The sequence below is a fragment of the Phragmites australis genome, chromosome 2 (genome assembly GCF_958298935.1).
Source record: "Phragmites australis chromosome 2, lpPhrAust1.1, whole genome shotgun sequence".
Lineage (NCBI taxonomy): Eukaryota > Viridiplantae > Streptophyta > Magnoliopsida > Poales > Poaceae > Phragmites > Phragmites australis.
In genome coordinates, this window is record NC_084922.1 from 1,263,063 (window position 1) to 1,277,393 (window position 14,331).

Consider the following 14,331-nt stretch of genomic DNA (forward strand, 5'->3'; position numbering starts at 1 on the left):
ATCTCGTGCTAGTATTAGTGTCTGGATGTTATCCACTTATGGTTTGCATCAGCAAGTTTTCTCATATGTTCCCCACAACCAATGGTCTGTGAAAGTATGTGAGCCTGCATGTCGGCCTTGATTTTCTGTGATTTAGTTAGTAATTATACCGTCTCAACTCTTATCGAAAGAGGAAGAGAGAGAAGATGTGCGCAAAGCGTGCTAAAGATTGGATGTTGTTGTGATGGAAGTTTTTGACAAGAATGTGTGACAATTTAATAATATGCTATATGGCGGATGATATTTCAATTATCATATAGTTTGTTTATTTATTTCCGTATTCAACATGCTTGAGTAATGCAACAATAATGTAATAGTAGTAACGAACAAGGCTGTGTGCATCGAGTGGTGTAGAGGCTCGAAACTCTTTTCTATTATTAAAAAAATGAACAAAAACTAAATGATTATTAGTTTGAGTATACTACTAGAGAGTAGAGATGTGGTAGTGTGATTCTTTTTGTAAGTGTTTCACGGCAAGTGATTTCACTTAATTGCTTCAGAACTGTAATAGTTGGAATACGTTTTACTTGTTTAAATCTTTTATATGCTTCTATTTTTGCATTAAATGTTCTATACAAATATCACCATATGTAAAGTAACAATGTTTATTCAAATAGGGTTATCACTGTATTGGTGATTACTGTTTTTAATCTTCACAAGTATACCTTTTTGTGATGTTCAGTTTCTAGTTTTACCATAGATCTGTTCTACCATCAGTTACAAAAGAGATTTGGTTTATGATAACCTAATTATCGTGTAATTTTTTTATGGAATCTTTGGAGTCTATAATCAGTATTTTCGTGTCTCCTTAAGTTGTGTCATGTGAACTTAATGTTCTAAATCTACCATACTAATCTTTGGTGTGTGTGTTTGCGACTGTTATTCCATCAGTTGCAAAAGAGAAATCGATAATCATCCTTCTGTATGGCTAATCGTTGGCCCAACTTGCTCTGGGAGACTTTCTGATAACAAGCGTGTGTACTTGTTTGAGCTGATCATTGATCAAGGTATATTGTTCCTGAAGAAAGGGGTATTTCACTGAAGCCTCTGTCCAGCGAAGCTGTGGGCTGCACCCCTGTTCCTTGCACATTCTTGATCGCATTGCCATGGTCTGTGATTGACTGCTGAGCAGTAATCACTGTGCACCCGTACTGCTTGGGAACTGCTAGTATATACTATGGAAGTCACTGTTTGGTGAAATGTGTGTCGAACATTATTGTTGCGTGCCTTGTATATTTGACTAGAAATCAATATGGTTACCTCGTTTTGTTGTTAAATTGCAGGAAATGCATGAACTTGTTGCCATGTCTATGTTTCGGATGTAATTCACGTCATTCTGGTTTAAAATTTTGAAGTCCAGTTCCTGAAGTCTAGTTCAGAATTAAAAAGAATAGTGAAGTCAAAATTATGTTCTTTGTTCACCACAGTTTGCATCAAATATGTATCATGCATTGACCACAGCTAATCCGTCCACTTTGCCCATACACCTTCATGTGCTTCGATGGTTAATCCTGCAGTTAAGTTCAGTGTCTGAAGAAATTGCTTGGCATTAGGGAACTTGAAGAATTATATTTATTAGGCCAACAGGTTCCAAGTGTTCCTTTTGGAAATGAAATTTCTGGTAGTGTCAACTGTTTGTTTGATCACGTAATACCCATGGCTACATCACGACGACTATATATCTATCACAAGAGAAGTATAACATGGGAACAAATTAACCACACCAAAAAACTGCAGCCATGAATCTCTACGATGTTCGATTCTCTGAGTAGTTTGATCCGCTTGCAATTTGAAGCAAGAGAACACTGAAGAACCTGCAATTGTAAAGTTACAGTTACATATATGCAGATTCTGGAATCTCAGTTGGTGCCATTTGCAGCTGGGTCTGGAACCTGAGAACCATGCCTGCCACTCAGCCAGTGTTCACTGCAACTTACAATTATTCTCACTCGTGTTTCTGCAGCGAGACTCGCTGCAACTGCAAGTCAAGGCCCAAGGGTACCCTTGCTGTTCAAACACACTTCTTTCCTTGGATGATCTCAGTGGCTATTCTACCACTTGTCAACAAGACGAGAGAGAGAGAGAGAGGGAGGGAGAGGGTGTGTGGCATTTGGCATGGCTGGTGTGAAACCCTAACCCTAAAGTTGCCAAAGGCGGCAGCAGGCAGGCAGGCAGGGTAGCAGTGGGGGTTGGAACTCACAGAGTGTGCACGTGGAGGCCACCTCGTGTCTGCAACTTTCAACTCATAGCTTAACCGCTTTTAATCCCCACTGGAATACTGGATGCACTTAAAAATTGGCTTCAGATGTGGGCGTCTCCAAATTCCAAGGGCTCCCGTTCCCAATGAATCACTAATTTCCTTTTTAATTCCGGCTTTGTACTTCGGTCTTGCACCCATCTCGTTTTACCGAGGAGAATTGCTGCTATGCTAGGTGTGTGTTCTGCAATGGTGACTTGGAGGGCGAGGCACCTGAAACCTTGGATGGCCTTCCTGATCTGCAATGGTAGGGTTGCTAGAGTCTAGAGAGGAGATGAGAGGTGCTTGTTTTCTTTTTCCTTTTCTTTTTTAGTGAAAGGAAAAGAATGCCATGGTTATCTGCAAACAATATTCAGATTTTATGTGTCAAATGTCGATTTTGGGGATTTCTATCAAATGCATGAACTTAAATAGCATGGGCCGCAAGAACACGAAAAATTACATTAGCGCATGCGGCCGCATGGCTCATTAGAAATGATTTATTTGGGTTGAGATTTGTACTAGTGGGGTAGATAAAAAATCTCATGATACATAAAAAAATCAATAGATAGATGAATATTAAGTGAAAGACCGTGCACCGCCAAGTTGGGCGGCTAGGAACTGAGTGGGCTAAATTTGAACAGGGCCAGCTCGAGCAGTCATCAACGCGGCCCGGATAATTCGCAGCCTCCGGAGATAAGATGAGGCAGCAAGGAAAGGATTGCTCGTTTCACTCGAGCGTGTGGTGGTGCTCACTGTCACATACGTACGTGCAAGTGCAATACATGGGCAGCGGCAAGCTGGACATCTTCGACGCCGGCCGCTGCGCCGACGGGTACGCGCTGGGCCTCGCCGTGGGCCGCCGGTTCAGCGATGTTGTCAGGAGCAGGATGCGGCAGGACCTCGTCCTCCAGGAGCAGCTGCTGCCGTTCGCGTCGACGGCGCAGGCGCAGCCACTGCTCGCTGCCCTCCAGGCCGCCAACAAGGAGAGGTACCCGCGGTACTGGGACGAGCTGGTGGGCACGGCCGACGGCAGCGGGGTCCCGCTCCTCCACGTAAAATGACGCTCTTGCCCTTGATGTCTTCGTTGTTGCCTCAGGCTCAGCAGCAGCGCGGTGTTGGCCGGCGTTGACGGTTTCTTCTGCGCAGGTCGTCCTGGTCAACTTCAGGAAGGAGATCCTGCCGTTCATTCCCAAGGAGGGTGGCCACGGCCGGGAAGAGGAAGAGGAAGAGGAGCCCGACGGCGACTGCTCTGACGTTCTAATCGTCAGCGAGTCGACGGCGATCGCCGCGCACAACGAGGACGGGAACGTCGCGCTGCTCAGTCACACGTTCGTAGCTATCACCCGCGGGCCGGACCTGCCTCTTCTCGGATGCTACGATTGATCAGCGAGGCGCACATACTCAGGTCGCCTGTTTAATTTGTTCCAGATACCTGGTGAAGGCGACGCTGCCGGCCGGCCTGTCCTTCACCGCCTACACGTACGCCGGCGAGCTGCCGAGCTGCGCCTTCGGGTTCAACAGCAATGGAGTGGTAAGCGCAGCAAGATCACTGCAGCATCCTGAATCTCCATTTCACTGTCAGATTCCATTCCAGCAACCTAAAGGAGTTCTGACATTCAACTTTCAGGCTTTCACGCTGGACTCGGTTCCTCCGGTGAACGACGAGATCGTCGCGGGCGCCATTGCTCGGAACTTCTTGTCACGGGACCTGCTAGAAGCAAGGAACCTCGAGGATGCAATGCACGTACGTAACTAGAGATGGGGATGCCCTTTGCTACCCACTCTTGCCAATAATGCTGTTGATGTTAGTTTGGTCAGCTTTAATCAGGGTACATGTTTTCCTTGGACCAGAGGATCTGTTCAGCGAGCGTTTCAGTCGGCCACAGCTACAACCTGATGGACGTCAGAGGACGGAGGATCGTGAACGTCGAGACCGCCTCCGGGAACCGGTTCGCGGTCCACGAGGCCGGCGCCGCACCGTTCTTCCACGCAAACATGTACCGCCATCTCCAAGTGAAGCAAGTAATTAAGGAGATGAACTCCGATTCCGAGATGATTGCTTAACTGCCGTAACCATTTAACTGATTTGATCATTCGATGATTGATGAACTGACGAGTGGATTGTCATTGCGTTGCGTTGAGAAGGTACAGGACGAGAATTCCATGAGCAGAGAGAAGAGAGCGGCGCAGTGTTCAGTGGACTCCAAAGAGAAGGCACTTTCACTACTCGGAGATACAGCTGATGAGAAATACCCAATCTTTATGACAGGTGTCAAGCTGTTCAACATTTTTCATGTGATTGAGTACTGACTATTGTAGATTTGCAACAAGAACTGAACTTGTTTTCTTTCGGAAATGATTTTCAGGCCCAATATTGTACACTCTATGCACCGTCTTGTATGATCTCGATGAGACGACGATTACCATATACAGAGGAAATCCAAAGAATGGAGACATAGCTCTGGTTCTTCCTATGCTTTGAAACTAAGCGTATTAGCCCAATTCTTGTGTAAGAAATAGACCAGCACTCCCAGTCCCTATTTGTATTGTTACCTGAAAGATAGACCCAGATTTTGGACACTGCAGGTGTCATTTAATTGAGCATAACTTCTTTTTCTGAATGCACCATCCACTGTTACAAAAGGGTACAAGGCATACTCTGAACTACAGCAGTCGAGTGCTTTCTGCCATTGGGACCACAATCTGGGCCAGTTGTGTTTTGTACTCTGGAAAAAAAAAACAAAGGCTGTAGTAGGAAGAGAGCCTGAAATAGTTCAATCAGGTGCATCAAAGTTTCTAGAACGACACCTCTGTGTGGTCTACTAGTTGTCCTTTGCCGCTTTGCCTTTACAATGATTTGGTTGATATATGTGTAAACAATGTAAGAGGAAACTAAAATAGCTTCATGAAATTGATAGGATTTCTCCCAATCTCATCTTCCGCTCCAACTTCTGACGTGCAGTGCTTTGACTACAAATCATGCTGGCGAAACATGGTCTTGGATAAGGAAGAAGAAATTTTCATCACCAACAGCAAATCATTCTATGCGAGCCAGGGGTGTTCCATGCGAACAATGAAACTCCCGTGGACAATCAAGTTTGACAACAAATCAATGTACTATCATTGCAATTAGATGAGGTAATTTTGCTAATGCCTTGAGGTAGAAAAAAAGGAGGCTCAAGGTAGCAGCAGCCTGTCACTATCTGCTGCATGCATTGCACACCTTTCGGTATTTGATGAATGTTTAAACTCCTCAAGTCACAATCTTATAGTAATGGCAGCAGAAGCTAAAAAGAGGCTCCCTCCAATGTATGCTATAATCTGCACAGGGCAATGCTTCATTTCAGTGATACTATGCACACAGACTTGTTGAAAATGTTGGGTGCAAGAATTTTTCAAAGTTTACTACATTAAAATATTAAGTCAACAGTTGTTTACTACATTAAAATATGTGTTCGGTGGAAAAAGATTCCCTTTCTAAATATTAGAAATAACAGCTTGTATTTAATAGGAACACAAGAGATAATATATAAAGTATACGAGGAGTGTAAGATAAGTACTCTATATTCCTAACACATCCCCTTAAATACAAAACGTATACAATAGTATTATATTTGAAAGAGCTGACGCTACGTAATAAACTTAAACTAATACACCAAAAAACTTGTCTCTTCAAAGCTGTCGTAGAGTGGAGTCTTTGTAATACTGTCGAATCAAGTCGAAGAAGTACATAACGAAACACATGAGTAGTGTCGTGATGATGATAACAGAAGAATGCCTTTGGTCAAGAATCACAATAAGCGATGTCGAGTAGCAAGACAACAAATATAAGTTGTTACTAAAGTTACAGAAAGATTAAGACGACAAAAGAATGCTATAGACAAAGAAATAGCAATAGGCGACAAACGAAGTCGCCACAAAATCTACAAAGAGAACTAGATGACATGGTTGCATCAATAATGACAGGGAAAGAAAGAGACTAATTAATGAAGCAATATGTGGACTCACACGACATACAAACTCAAAGTGAGACTGAAACTTAGATAGATGTAGCGGAAAAGCATATACTAAATCTAGACGCAAAAGAAGCTAGCAGCATAGCACCAAAACACAGCCTATGGTAGCGGCACCACACAAAAAAGCAAAAAACTAGTAGTATACCAGACCGCGGCAAAATCCATATGGCAACCAACAGATCGTGTTGTGACAAGTGACGACATAGAGCTCCTGGTAGTAACACGAAGATCTGTGCCAAAGTAAGACGACGAGATCCAAAGATGCATAAAGACCAACGGAAAGAGATAACCCTTTAATGAATCCAAACGGGAGCAATAACAGTGGATCTATTGAAAAAATTGTTCGTGCCTATAGGAAACATGCCTTTAGAGGGATTGTAGCATTTACTTTAGGGCATATATACCATTTTGGTAATTAATGATAATATAGTCAATGTGACTAACATGTGTGTCAAGTATAGGGTTTAGTAGATCTTATGGATTCAATACATGAAAAAACCACCGAAGTCAGAACAAAGTTTGTTTGAATTGAAGAAGACCTAGAGAAAATAACCTCACCGGATGATCCGGTGCTCGACAAGTTTGTACATGTCGAAGCTTTATGTCCAGATGCAGTTGACCTCACGGGATAGTCTGATGTTAAGAAAGTTCAACACAAAAGACAATGAACAGTGCAAAGAGAATAGAGAAAACCCCACCGGATGGTTCGATGCTTAACAAGTGTGCTCACCGGAGCATTTCTGACAGATGATGAGGATCACCTCACCGAATTGTCTGGTGCTCAATGTGTAATACACGCATGAACATTTTCAAAGGAAGGAAAAGAAGAAGCCATACGCCGGATGGTCCCGTGTGAAGAGGTGTGAACACTGGAGTATTTTATGTAGAGATGTTTTCAAGAGTTGAAGACTGAAGATCAACTCACTAGATAGTCTAGTGATCTATGCAATGAACACTGTATGGTCTAGTGATCTATGCAATGAACATCGGAGGCTTACACCAGAGCATTTTATACAGAGAGACAAGAAGTGGCTCGGATGATGGTAGTATGCACGTCGGATATCTGGCGATGAAAAGAAGAATACACTGGGCAGTCTGGTGTTCATAGAGGTTTTGACTAGGGGTTCCAACGACTAATTTTCCATGTTGTACGCACCAGATGTCCCGGTGAGTGTACCACTATTAACGTTGGAACATCCAGGGTTCATAATTTCTGTGAGCTGTTGGGGCAACGACTAGTCCATGGGGTTGATGCTATAAATAACCCTTCACTCGATTATTTGAGGCTGCTAGAGTTCAGAAAAGTTCATATACACCAGAGAAGACATCCAAGTCACCAAAGTGCTTACAATGATCATTTAAGGCGATTAAGTATAAGATTAGTGAGTGATTAGTGCTTATAGACCTAAAGAGAAAAATTGCTAGATGTTGCTCCTAGAGAGTGGATCAAGGAGTGATCCAACCTTGTATTTCGTGGTACGCCGACACCTTAAAATCTGGGTGACTCGCCAACACCTTGAGCCAAAGTTGCTCAAGCTTGTTGATCTTCTGACTTGGTGTGGAATGGTGGTAGGATGTTTGTACGGGAACGCAATGACCCTTATCTTGGTGGCTAAAACTCTTAAATAAAGACGGCAACAAATTACCGGGAGAGAAACTAATGGTGAGATCTTGTCTTTGTGGCTTGGTGGCTCATTCGGGTTGATGCCTTGTATTTATGACTTGGTGGCTTAAGAGTCATAACCGGAAGAGTCTTGACGACCGGAAGCATATCCTTGGTGGAGTTCTAACGTAGGCTAAGAGTGATATTTATGTCATCGATACTACGGGATAACAATCATTATGCCAAGTTTGCTCTCTCTATCTTATTTATGTTTCCGTATTTACATATTTGTAATTTACCTTTCTAGATAGGTTGCAAACTATTTTGATCGATAGAGTAGATACACCAAATAAACCTAAAGCGTGTTTAGATAGAATTTGATATAGGTTTATCTTATGTAGTTTTTAAAATCGAATAGATTCTAAATATTCTAATTCACCCCTTTTAGGATGTCACCGATCTCTATAACGCCATGACTGCTTCACGCAAATGAATCGCGCATGACGAGCATGTACTAGACCGGGTGAACAGTGCAAGGTAGACGGTCAGCATAAACAGTAGTGGCAAGCACCTGCTACAACCCCTGGATCATGAGCAACCCCACCACCGTCACGAATGCGAGGCTGCACGACGCATCGAACGGCACGACCCTGAACCCACCGCGACCAACCGACTCAGCCGCCTTCCGACCCGACAATCCAGTGCCTCCCCCAACCAGCGGAGGCGGCTGCTTCCCCGAGTCGCATTTAGGAAGGCACCTCAACACCTACAACAACAATTCGCACCTCGGCAACAGTCCTCTTTGGTGCAAGAAAGCAAAGGAGCTCGCGGGGGTGGGTGGAGTTGTACCGAGTGTCCAGGCAGCAACAGCCTGGCACGGCGCGGCAGCGGGCGGAGAGACAGGAGAGACGTCATTGATCAGAAGGGTGTGCATGAGGAGGCGAAGATGGTGGAGCAGCAGCAGGAGGAGGCGTGCGAGGCCATGGCGCTGCCGCAGTGGCGGTTGTGGGACAGAAATGAGGTGGCCTTCCACTTACTCTCGACCGTTGGGAATGGATAGAGTTCGAAAGAGTGACATGCTTCCGCCAACAGGTTGGATGGTTTTGACTTTGTTGGCCCGGCCCACTAGTTTAGCGGGGTTCACGGGAGTAACAGCCCGCTGCAACAATACGTGTCATCGGTAATAGTGGCCACTAACACCATCTCTAACCATATTTCCTTCATCGTTTCTTTTATTTTCAATAACTCTCATTCAAAAGAATTTGTAAACAAAAATAAGAGAGAATCCTATCTAAAAAATGATCCTTAAAATCCAACCGTTGAAATAACTCTCCGGGAGGGGGACTCATTGCATGGTCTAACCTACCACTCACAGCCAGCATCGCGGAGAGCAAAGCGCATTCATGGCCCTGCGTTGCATTGGGCGTCGAATCGTTCGACGCTGATAGCGCGAGCTGGCTCGCTCTGATTGTGCCTTCGCGGAGCTCCCTGGGAGGCATCTGTACCTCCACCCGCCCCCATCCCGGAATGCACACAAGGTGCTCGGCGTTATGCTTCTGTGAGTGCTCCTGGTTGTTCTTGTTGAATTCCCAGGCTGATTTTTTTTTCATTGTTACATGTTTTTGTTGCGTTTATCGTGTGATTTTTGCCGTAGGGTTTCTTAGACGGCAAAAGATGTAGGCGACCGCATGGTCCGTGTTTGAACCGGGTGTTCTCGTCTTAGTGCAGTGGTGCTTTCCGACAGCGTTGAGTGGTGGAGGTGAATTCGGGATGTTGATGGCATGCATAGCGCATGGCTGAGCGGATGCTTCCCATGAAGCAATCTGGTAGTTTGTCAAGTTTATTCCATCAGTGTTTAGTTCAATGGCGGACGCAATTTGGTTGTGAGTTGATCCAGTTAACCAAATTCTAAGTGTCTTAAGGTCAGTGGAGAAGCTGTGCGGATAACTCACACAGAAACTTGGATTGATTGATTATGGCGTGTTAACCATGACCATCGCACACAAAGTTGTTTTTTGAGGGACTTTTTAAAGGAAACGCGTGCATGTTGTGACTATATTCTCAAAGAACTTTGCCAGAGAAGTAAATGAGGGAAAGTGTCTGTCAATGCCATACAGATGGCACAGGAATAGATTAACAAGTTTTGCATTCTATTATTCTATTACATTTTGCTAGCTCCACTGGAAAATATCAGTAAGCAAACACACTTCCCCCTTTAGTATATGAAAGAGTAAACGACACTTTTAAATCAGCAAATGATTTAGGCAAATAAGTAAGCATTTTGTTCTGTCGCCTGTTGGTATGCTAAAACTTAATGTGTCAGTGTCATTGAATGGTTACTGGTTAGTTTGCTATCTGCTGCTTGAACCTGGCCATCGTTGCGAGCTTCTCAACAGCTTCGACCAAATGATCTAGCCTAGCAACAAATTCGATCAGTAGCGATGTAAATGTCGCAAGGGATAGAGCTGTGGTACTTTCGAGTGCACGCATCCTTGGTATCATATCCGAGACGACATTTCCATCATCTTCAAAATCATCGACCTCCCTAGAAGGCCATGAATGCAGTCTCCTCTGCTGCCTTTTCATCATCTCATGGTAGGATTCACCTTGCATTGGCACCACTGATTTTGTAGTTGCATTTCCAGTTACCTTGCTTTCTGGCTGGTCAGATTGTTTGGTGAAGTCCTTGATGTTAAAAGAGACAACCCTGGAGGTTTTCAACTGTGGCTTGGCAGAATTGTCTTCATTACTTGCTGTAAAGAGGTATGAGTGCAAGTCAATTGAGTGTTGCAGGCGCTCGGTTGAGACATGGACATGCTTTAGTAGGCTAGTCTGAAGGCTCCACTTCATGTTGTTCACATCTTTTGCTAGACTGCGTAACAGCTCTGCAGCTTGATTTGTGGCATCTAAGATTTCAGACTGGAAGGCACACCTTAGGTTGTATGGGGCCTGCAAGAATGTAAAGACTAGTGTTATGTGCGAATTAAGGTTAAGAGCTCGCTGACTATATTGTTCATAATATAATTTGCTCGGATGATGTCGAACCAGAGCAGAAAGTACGAGAATGCTGAGCGAGTGAAATGGACACGAGTTTTTTGCAACCATTGTTGAAACATATTTAGACCTTGCTGTGTTATAATACTATTCATATGAGTTTTTAGTTTCAGTACTGGGTGTACTTGCAGTCTTACTGCACATAGCATAAGTAATTTGTTAAACAAAGTTAGCAGCTCTAGTTGTCATGTTTTGCGGATTTCCCTACGCTCATCAGAAACTAAGTAGGTAATAATTCTCTTCAGTCAAGTTGCCAGTCTCAGATACTTTCTGGGCCATCTTTACCAGTCAAAGTATTTATCTGATCGACTCGTTATCTTGGTTCTCAGTTCTTTTGCAGAGGCAAGGAACGAGTAAAAGGTTCCCTGCTGGAAGTGAACTATGAAGAAATATTAAACTATTATCTACATGGGGTGGCAAGCTTGATCCGTACAAGATGTCAACTATGACAAAGGTGTCCTGAATATTTGCTTCAGAGGTGTCCTTCAAAAGAAACGTTTTCTAGTGACATCCCTCAGAAATTAGGTATGCTCCTTGCTGGTCCTTTGGTGAAGCATCACTATTGCTTTCTTGAGTACATTGTCTTACATTGCATCATGGAATAAGAATCTGGTGTTTTGCACTACTAGGACAGAGAACTAATAGCTTGCCTGTAGGCCCCAATGAAGGTATCAAATTCTATTCTCAAATCAAGGAGCACAGTGTTGCTACTTGTTTCCTAGGATCAGTTCAGATAATTCACTTGCGCATTTTAATATCATGTTTCTCTTTATGCATTATGTTTGCGTAAAAAAAATCGCATTGTCATATGTTTTGAAATAGTTGCTTTTTGCTAGGCAGAGGAAGGGTAAGAGGAAATCTGGCACAAGGACTTAAGAAGCAGGGAGAATCTCTCGAGTACCTGAATCTCTGAGTTCACGCAACCATGCAAAGCCATCACCTCGTAGGCACAGTGCCGAAGAACATTGCCAACCTTCACGTACTCCGCCCATGGGTAGAAGAAGTGCTTGAATCTCCCATGTGGTGGCTCCCATTTTGCAGAGTTTGCCTGGAAATCTCGACCATATATATGAGGAAATGTGTTTTGGTATTCTGTTGTTTATAATACAAAATAAGCATACTGAACAAGGCCAACTGGTTACCAGAGAGTCAAGTTTTGCTGACGAATTTAAGGTAGCTCGGCACTTCCTGAATGCCGGTTCGTCGAGGAAGTCACCCATAACAGTCTTGGAGAAGTCTGGATGTTCGGAACCATCGTCACTTAGGTATTTTTTTACGCACTCTATAGCAATAGAAAGTAAAAGAATTATATGTTTCGTAACCTCCACTGTGATATAAGAAAAAGAAGTATATCTAGGATTAGGGTGATGAAGAGAACCTTCTAAGGAGTCTGCCAGAGAGTTGAAGTTGTTAACTAGCTCCTTGTGTAGCTGTTCCCCTGCCCAGATTGGGCAAATAAGAACATTTACAAGAACAGCGATGAGCGCTCCAATTGCAATCGAGTAGAGTCTGTCCATTGCAGTCCTGATGGGGTTTCCCATGCGGTAGCCAGATACAATGATCAGGCAGTAGGTGAATAGGATAACTCGAAAACCATACTCATATGGAACTAGTGACGGCCATAGCTTCATAAAGGATGTTACAGCTCCTGCATGTCATATTGCACAGTAAGAGGGCTGGAGGAACTGAAATTCTAGTACTGCAAAGAACTGTTCTAGTTTGCATTTCTTGTCAACAAAAGTCATGGATTATGTGGATTGCATGTTGAATACGAATCAGTTTCAAGGTGTACCAATAAGAAAGATGCTGAAACCAATGATATATGGTTCTGCAATGTGGCCACTAGACATAGCCACTTGAATAACGACTATTGCAAATCCTCCAGCGAGTAGACTTCCGAGAGCCCGATTGAATCCGCGATTGAAAGTTGCTCCTACAAATGGCTAACACTATTAGGAGTTTCAACCATAAATTCACATGTTGTTCGTCATTGCTTATTCAAACAAAAATAGCATATCCAGATATTGTTGGTAATGTTTCAAAGAGCAGCTTTGACTAGCGACTCATGCATAGAGATGATACGTACCAACAGTGTACTCGAACATGATAGCAACAGTGAGGATGGACCAGATGATGTTAGTCCCAAATATGTCATAGGGTGCACGGAAGAGTATGAGCAGTGACACAAGGAGGCAAGCAAGGCCAACCTTGAGTGCAAAGGTGACCCTGTTTGTGTCCTGCCTTGCAAATTCCCAGACATCACTTAGCCACTTCCTGGGGGAGGGAACTTCTGCAGTGATTGGTTTCTTTACACCTTCTGGCACCACATTGTTCGATGGCAGGCAGATATCAATCCTTATACTACCCTTTTTTCCATTCATTCTCCAACTCAAAAAGGTGCCTTTTACACAATGGCTCTAAGTATTGCACAGAGGAGCTAAAGTAACACCATAGCTGTTCTGGTTGTGCTTCAGTTCAGCTGCTGAAGTGTGGAGTCTTATGGATGGAGGGAGGGTATATATAGATTTGTTGAGAAGTTAAGGATAATGGTGCAAGTAGATAAAAAGGTGGTGTAGAAGCATAGTGTCATGCCATCACCATAAGAAGTTGAATAAAACTTCTCGAAATAATTGATGTAGATTTTAATACAGGTGATGCCAAGATGCTCTCGCTCAATAATGTATGTACCGATGGTGAATTGGAATCTGTCATATGAAATAATGTTAGCTGTCCAGTTTTGATTTTTCAGTTTACGGTGTATGGTTTGCCAGGTTCACGCTGCATCAGAATGGACGTGTTTGGAGCAGATCATTTCTAGAGGGATGCAGCTTTGTTGTGAACGGATACTGCCATGAAATATTATTAAAAGAATGATTTTTAGGCTCCCCACCATATGAACACCTTGAATCTTTTGTAAATGCATTTATGGAGCAGTCTACTTGGCTTACATGGATCTATTAGACAAAATTAATGATTTCAGTGAAACTTTTTGGGCGATCAGAGAATGTTAATTGAGTCATGGACCCATCAACTAATCTAATACTCACTCCACTACAAATAGAGAAGCTTAAGCAATGTATCCATATTGAAAGTTGAACATTAGGTTTTCAAGGTCAACTCACCCATGTCTCTTCCAAAGTTTCCCTATGTAATTGATGCTGTTATCTCTCTCCAAACTCTCACTATTGCGTCATTGATCACCTGAACAACTAGAAGGCTGGTATCTTTTTTCATTTTGTTGCTCTCTCTGAAGCAGGTAGTATGATAGAAAAAAGGAGCATGATAGAAAAAGGAGTATGAGAGAAGCTATTGGGTGAACTAACATGGTTTAAATTGGTAATATATGTCCTTTGTATCCGTGTGTCATTTGCTAAAGCTTC

At 43.3% G+C, this 14,331-nt stretch overlaps 2 protein-coding genes and 1 long non-coding RNA gene across 4 annotated transcripts; 2 read left to right on the forward strand and 1 right to left on the reverse strand.

The window, feature by feature from the left end:
* Nucleotides 1–2,997: 2,997 nt before the first annotated feature.
* Nucleotides 2,998–5,572, forward strand: LOC133892711 (uncharacterized). Of its 2 annotated transcripts, XM_062333649.1 has the most exons (8): nt 2,998–3,330; nt 3,425–3,606; nt 3,707–3,809; nt 3,906–4,022; nt 4,130–4,300; nt 4,424–4,547; nt 4,645–4,787; nt 5,241–5,572. In XM_062333649.1, exons 1-7 carry the CDS (start codon nt 3,061–3,063, stop codon nt 4,758–4,760), a joined length of 1,083 nt encoding a protein of 360 aa, XP_062189633.1. In that variant the 5' UTR covers nt 2,998–3,060; the 3' UTR covers nt 4,761–4,787; nt 5,241–5,572. The 2 variants fall into 2 exon arrangements, with proteins under 2 accessions (XP_062189633.1, XP_062189624.1); XM_062333640.1 differs by lacking the exon at nt 5,241–5,572 and having other exon boundaries at nt 2,999–3,330; nt 4,645–4,899.
* A 3,661-nt stretch (nt 5,573–9,233) lies between these two features.
* LOC133892730 (uncharacterized) lies at nt 9,234–11,919 on the forward strand. The gene is made up of 3 exons (XR_009904403.1): nt 9,234–9,455; nt 11,281–11,476; nt 11,788–11,919. It is a non-coding gene; the product is annotated as an uncharacterized LOC133892730 (long non-coding RNA).
* Nucleotides 9,930–13,451, reverse strand: LOC133892721 (aluminum-activated malate transporter 9-like). Its single transcript, XM_062333661.1, has 6 exons — nt 13,038–13,451; nt 12,744–12,884; nt 12,330–12,599; nt 12,094–12,233; nt 11,853–11,999; nt 9,930–10,846 (listed from the first exon to the last, which is right to left on the reverse strand). The coding sequence occupies exons 1-6, from the start codon at nt 13,330–13,332 to the stop codon at nt 10,241–10,243; spliced, it is 1,599 nt and encodes a 532-aa protein (XP_062189645.1). The 5' UTR covers nt 13,333–13,451; the 3' UTR covers nt 9,930–10,240.
* Nucleotides 13,452–14,331: the final 880 nt, after the last annotated feature.

Coding starts and splice junctions, on each gene's coding strand:
- LOC133892711 (XM_062333649.1), top strand. CDS start 3,061: ATGGGCAGCGGCAAGCTGGACATCTTCGACGCCGGCCGCTGCGCCGAC. Junction 3,810..3,905: donor GGTTCAACAGCAATGGAGTG/GTAAGCGCAGCA, acceptor TTCAACTTTCAG/GCTTTCACGCTGGACTCGGT. Junction 4,548..4,644: donor ATACCCAATCTTTATGACAG/GTGTCAAGCTGT, acceptor AATGATTTTCAG/GCCCAATATTGTACACTCTA.
- LOC133892721 (XM_062333661.1), bottom strand. CDS start 13,332: ATGAATGGAAAAAAGGGTAGTATAAGGATTGATATCTGCCTGCCATCG. Junction 12,600..12,743: donor TTTCAGCATCTTTCTTATTG/GTACACCTTGAA, acceptor TATGACATGCAG/GAGCTGTAACATCCTTTATG. Junction 12,000..12,093: donor CAGCAAAACTTGACTCTCTG/GTAACCAGTTGG, acceptor CGAGATTTCCAG/GCAAACTCTGCAAAATGGGA.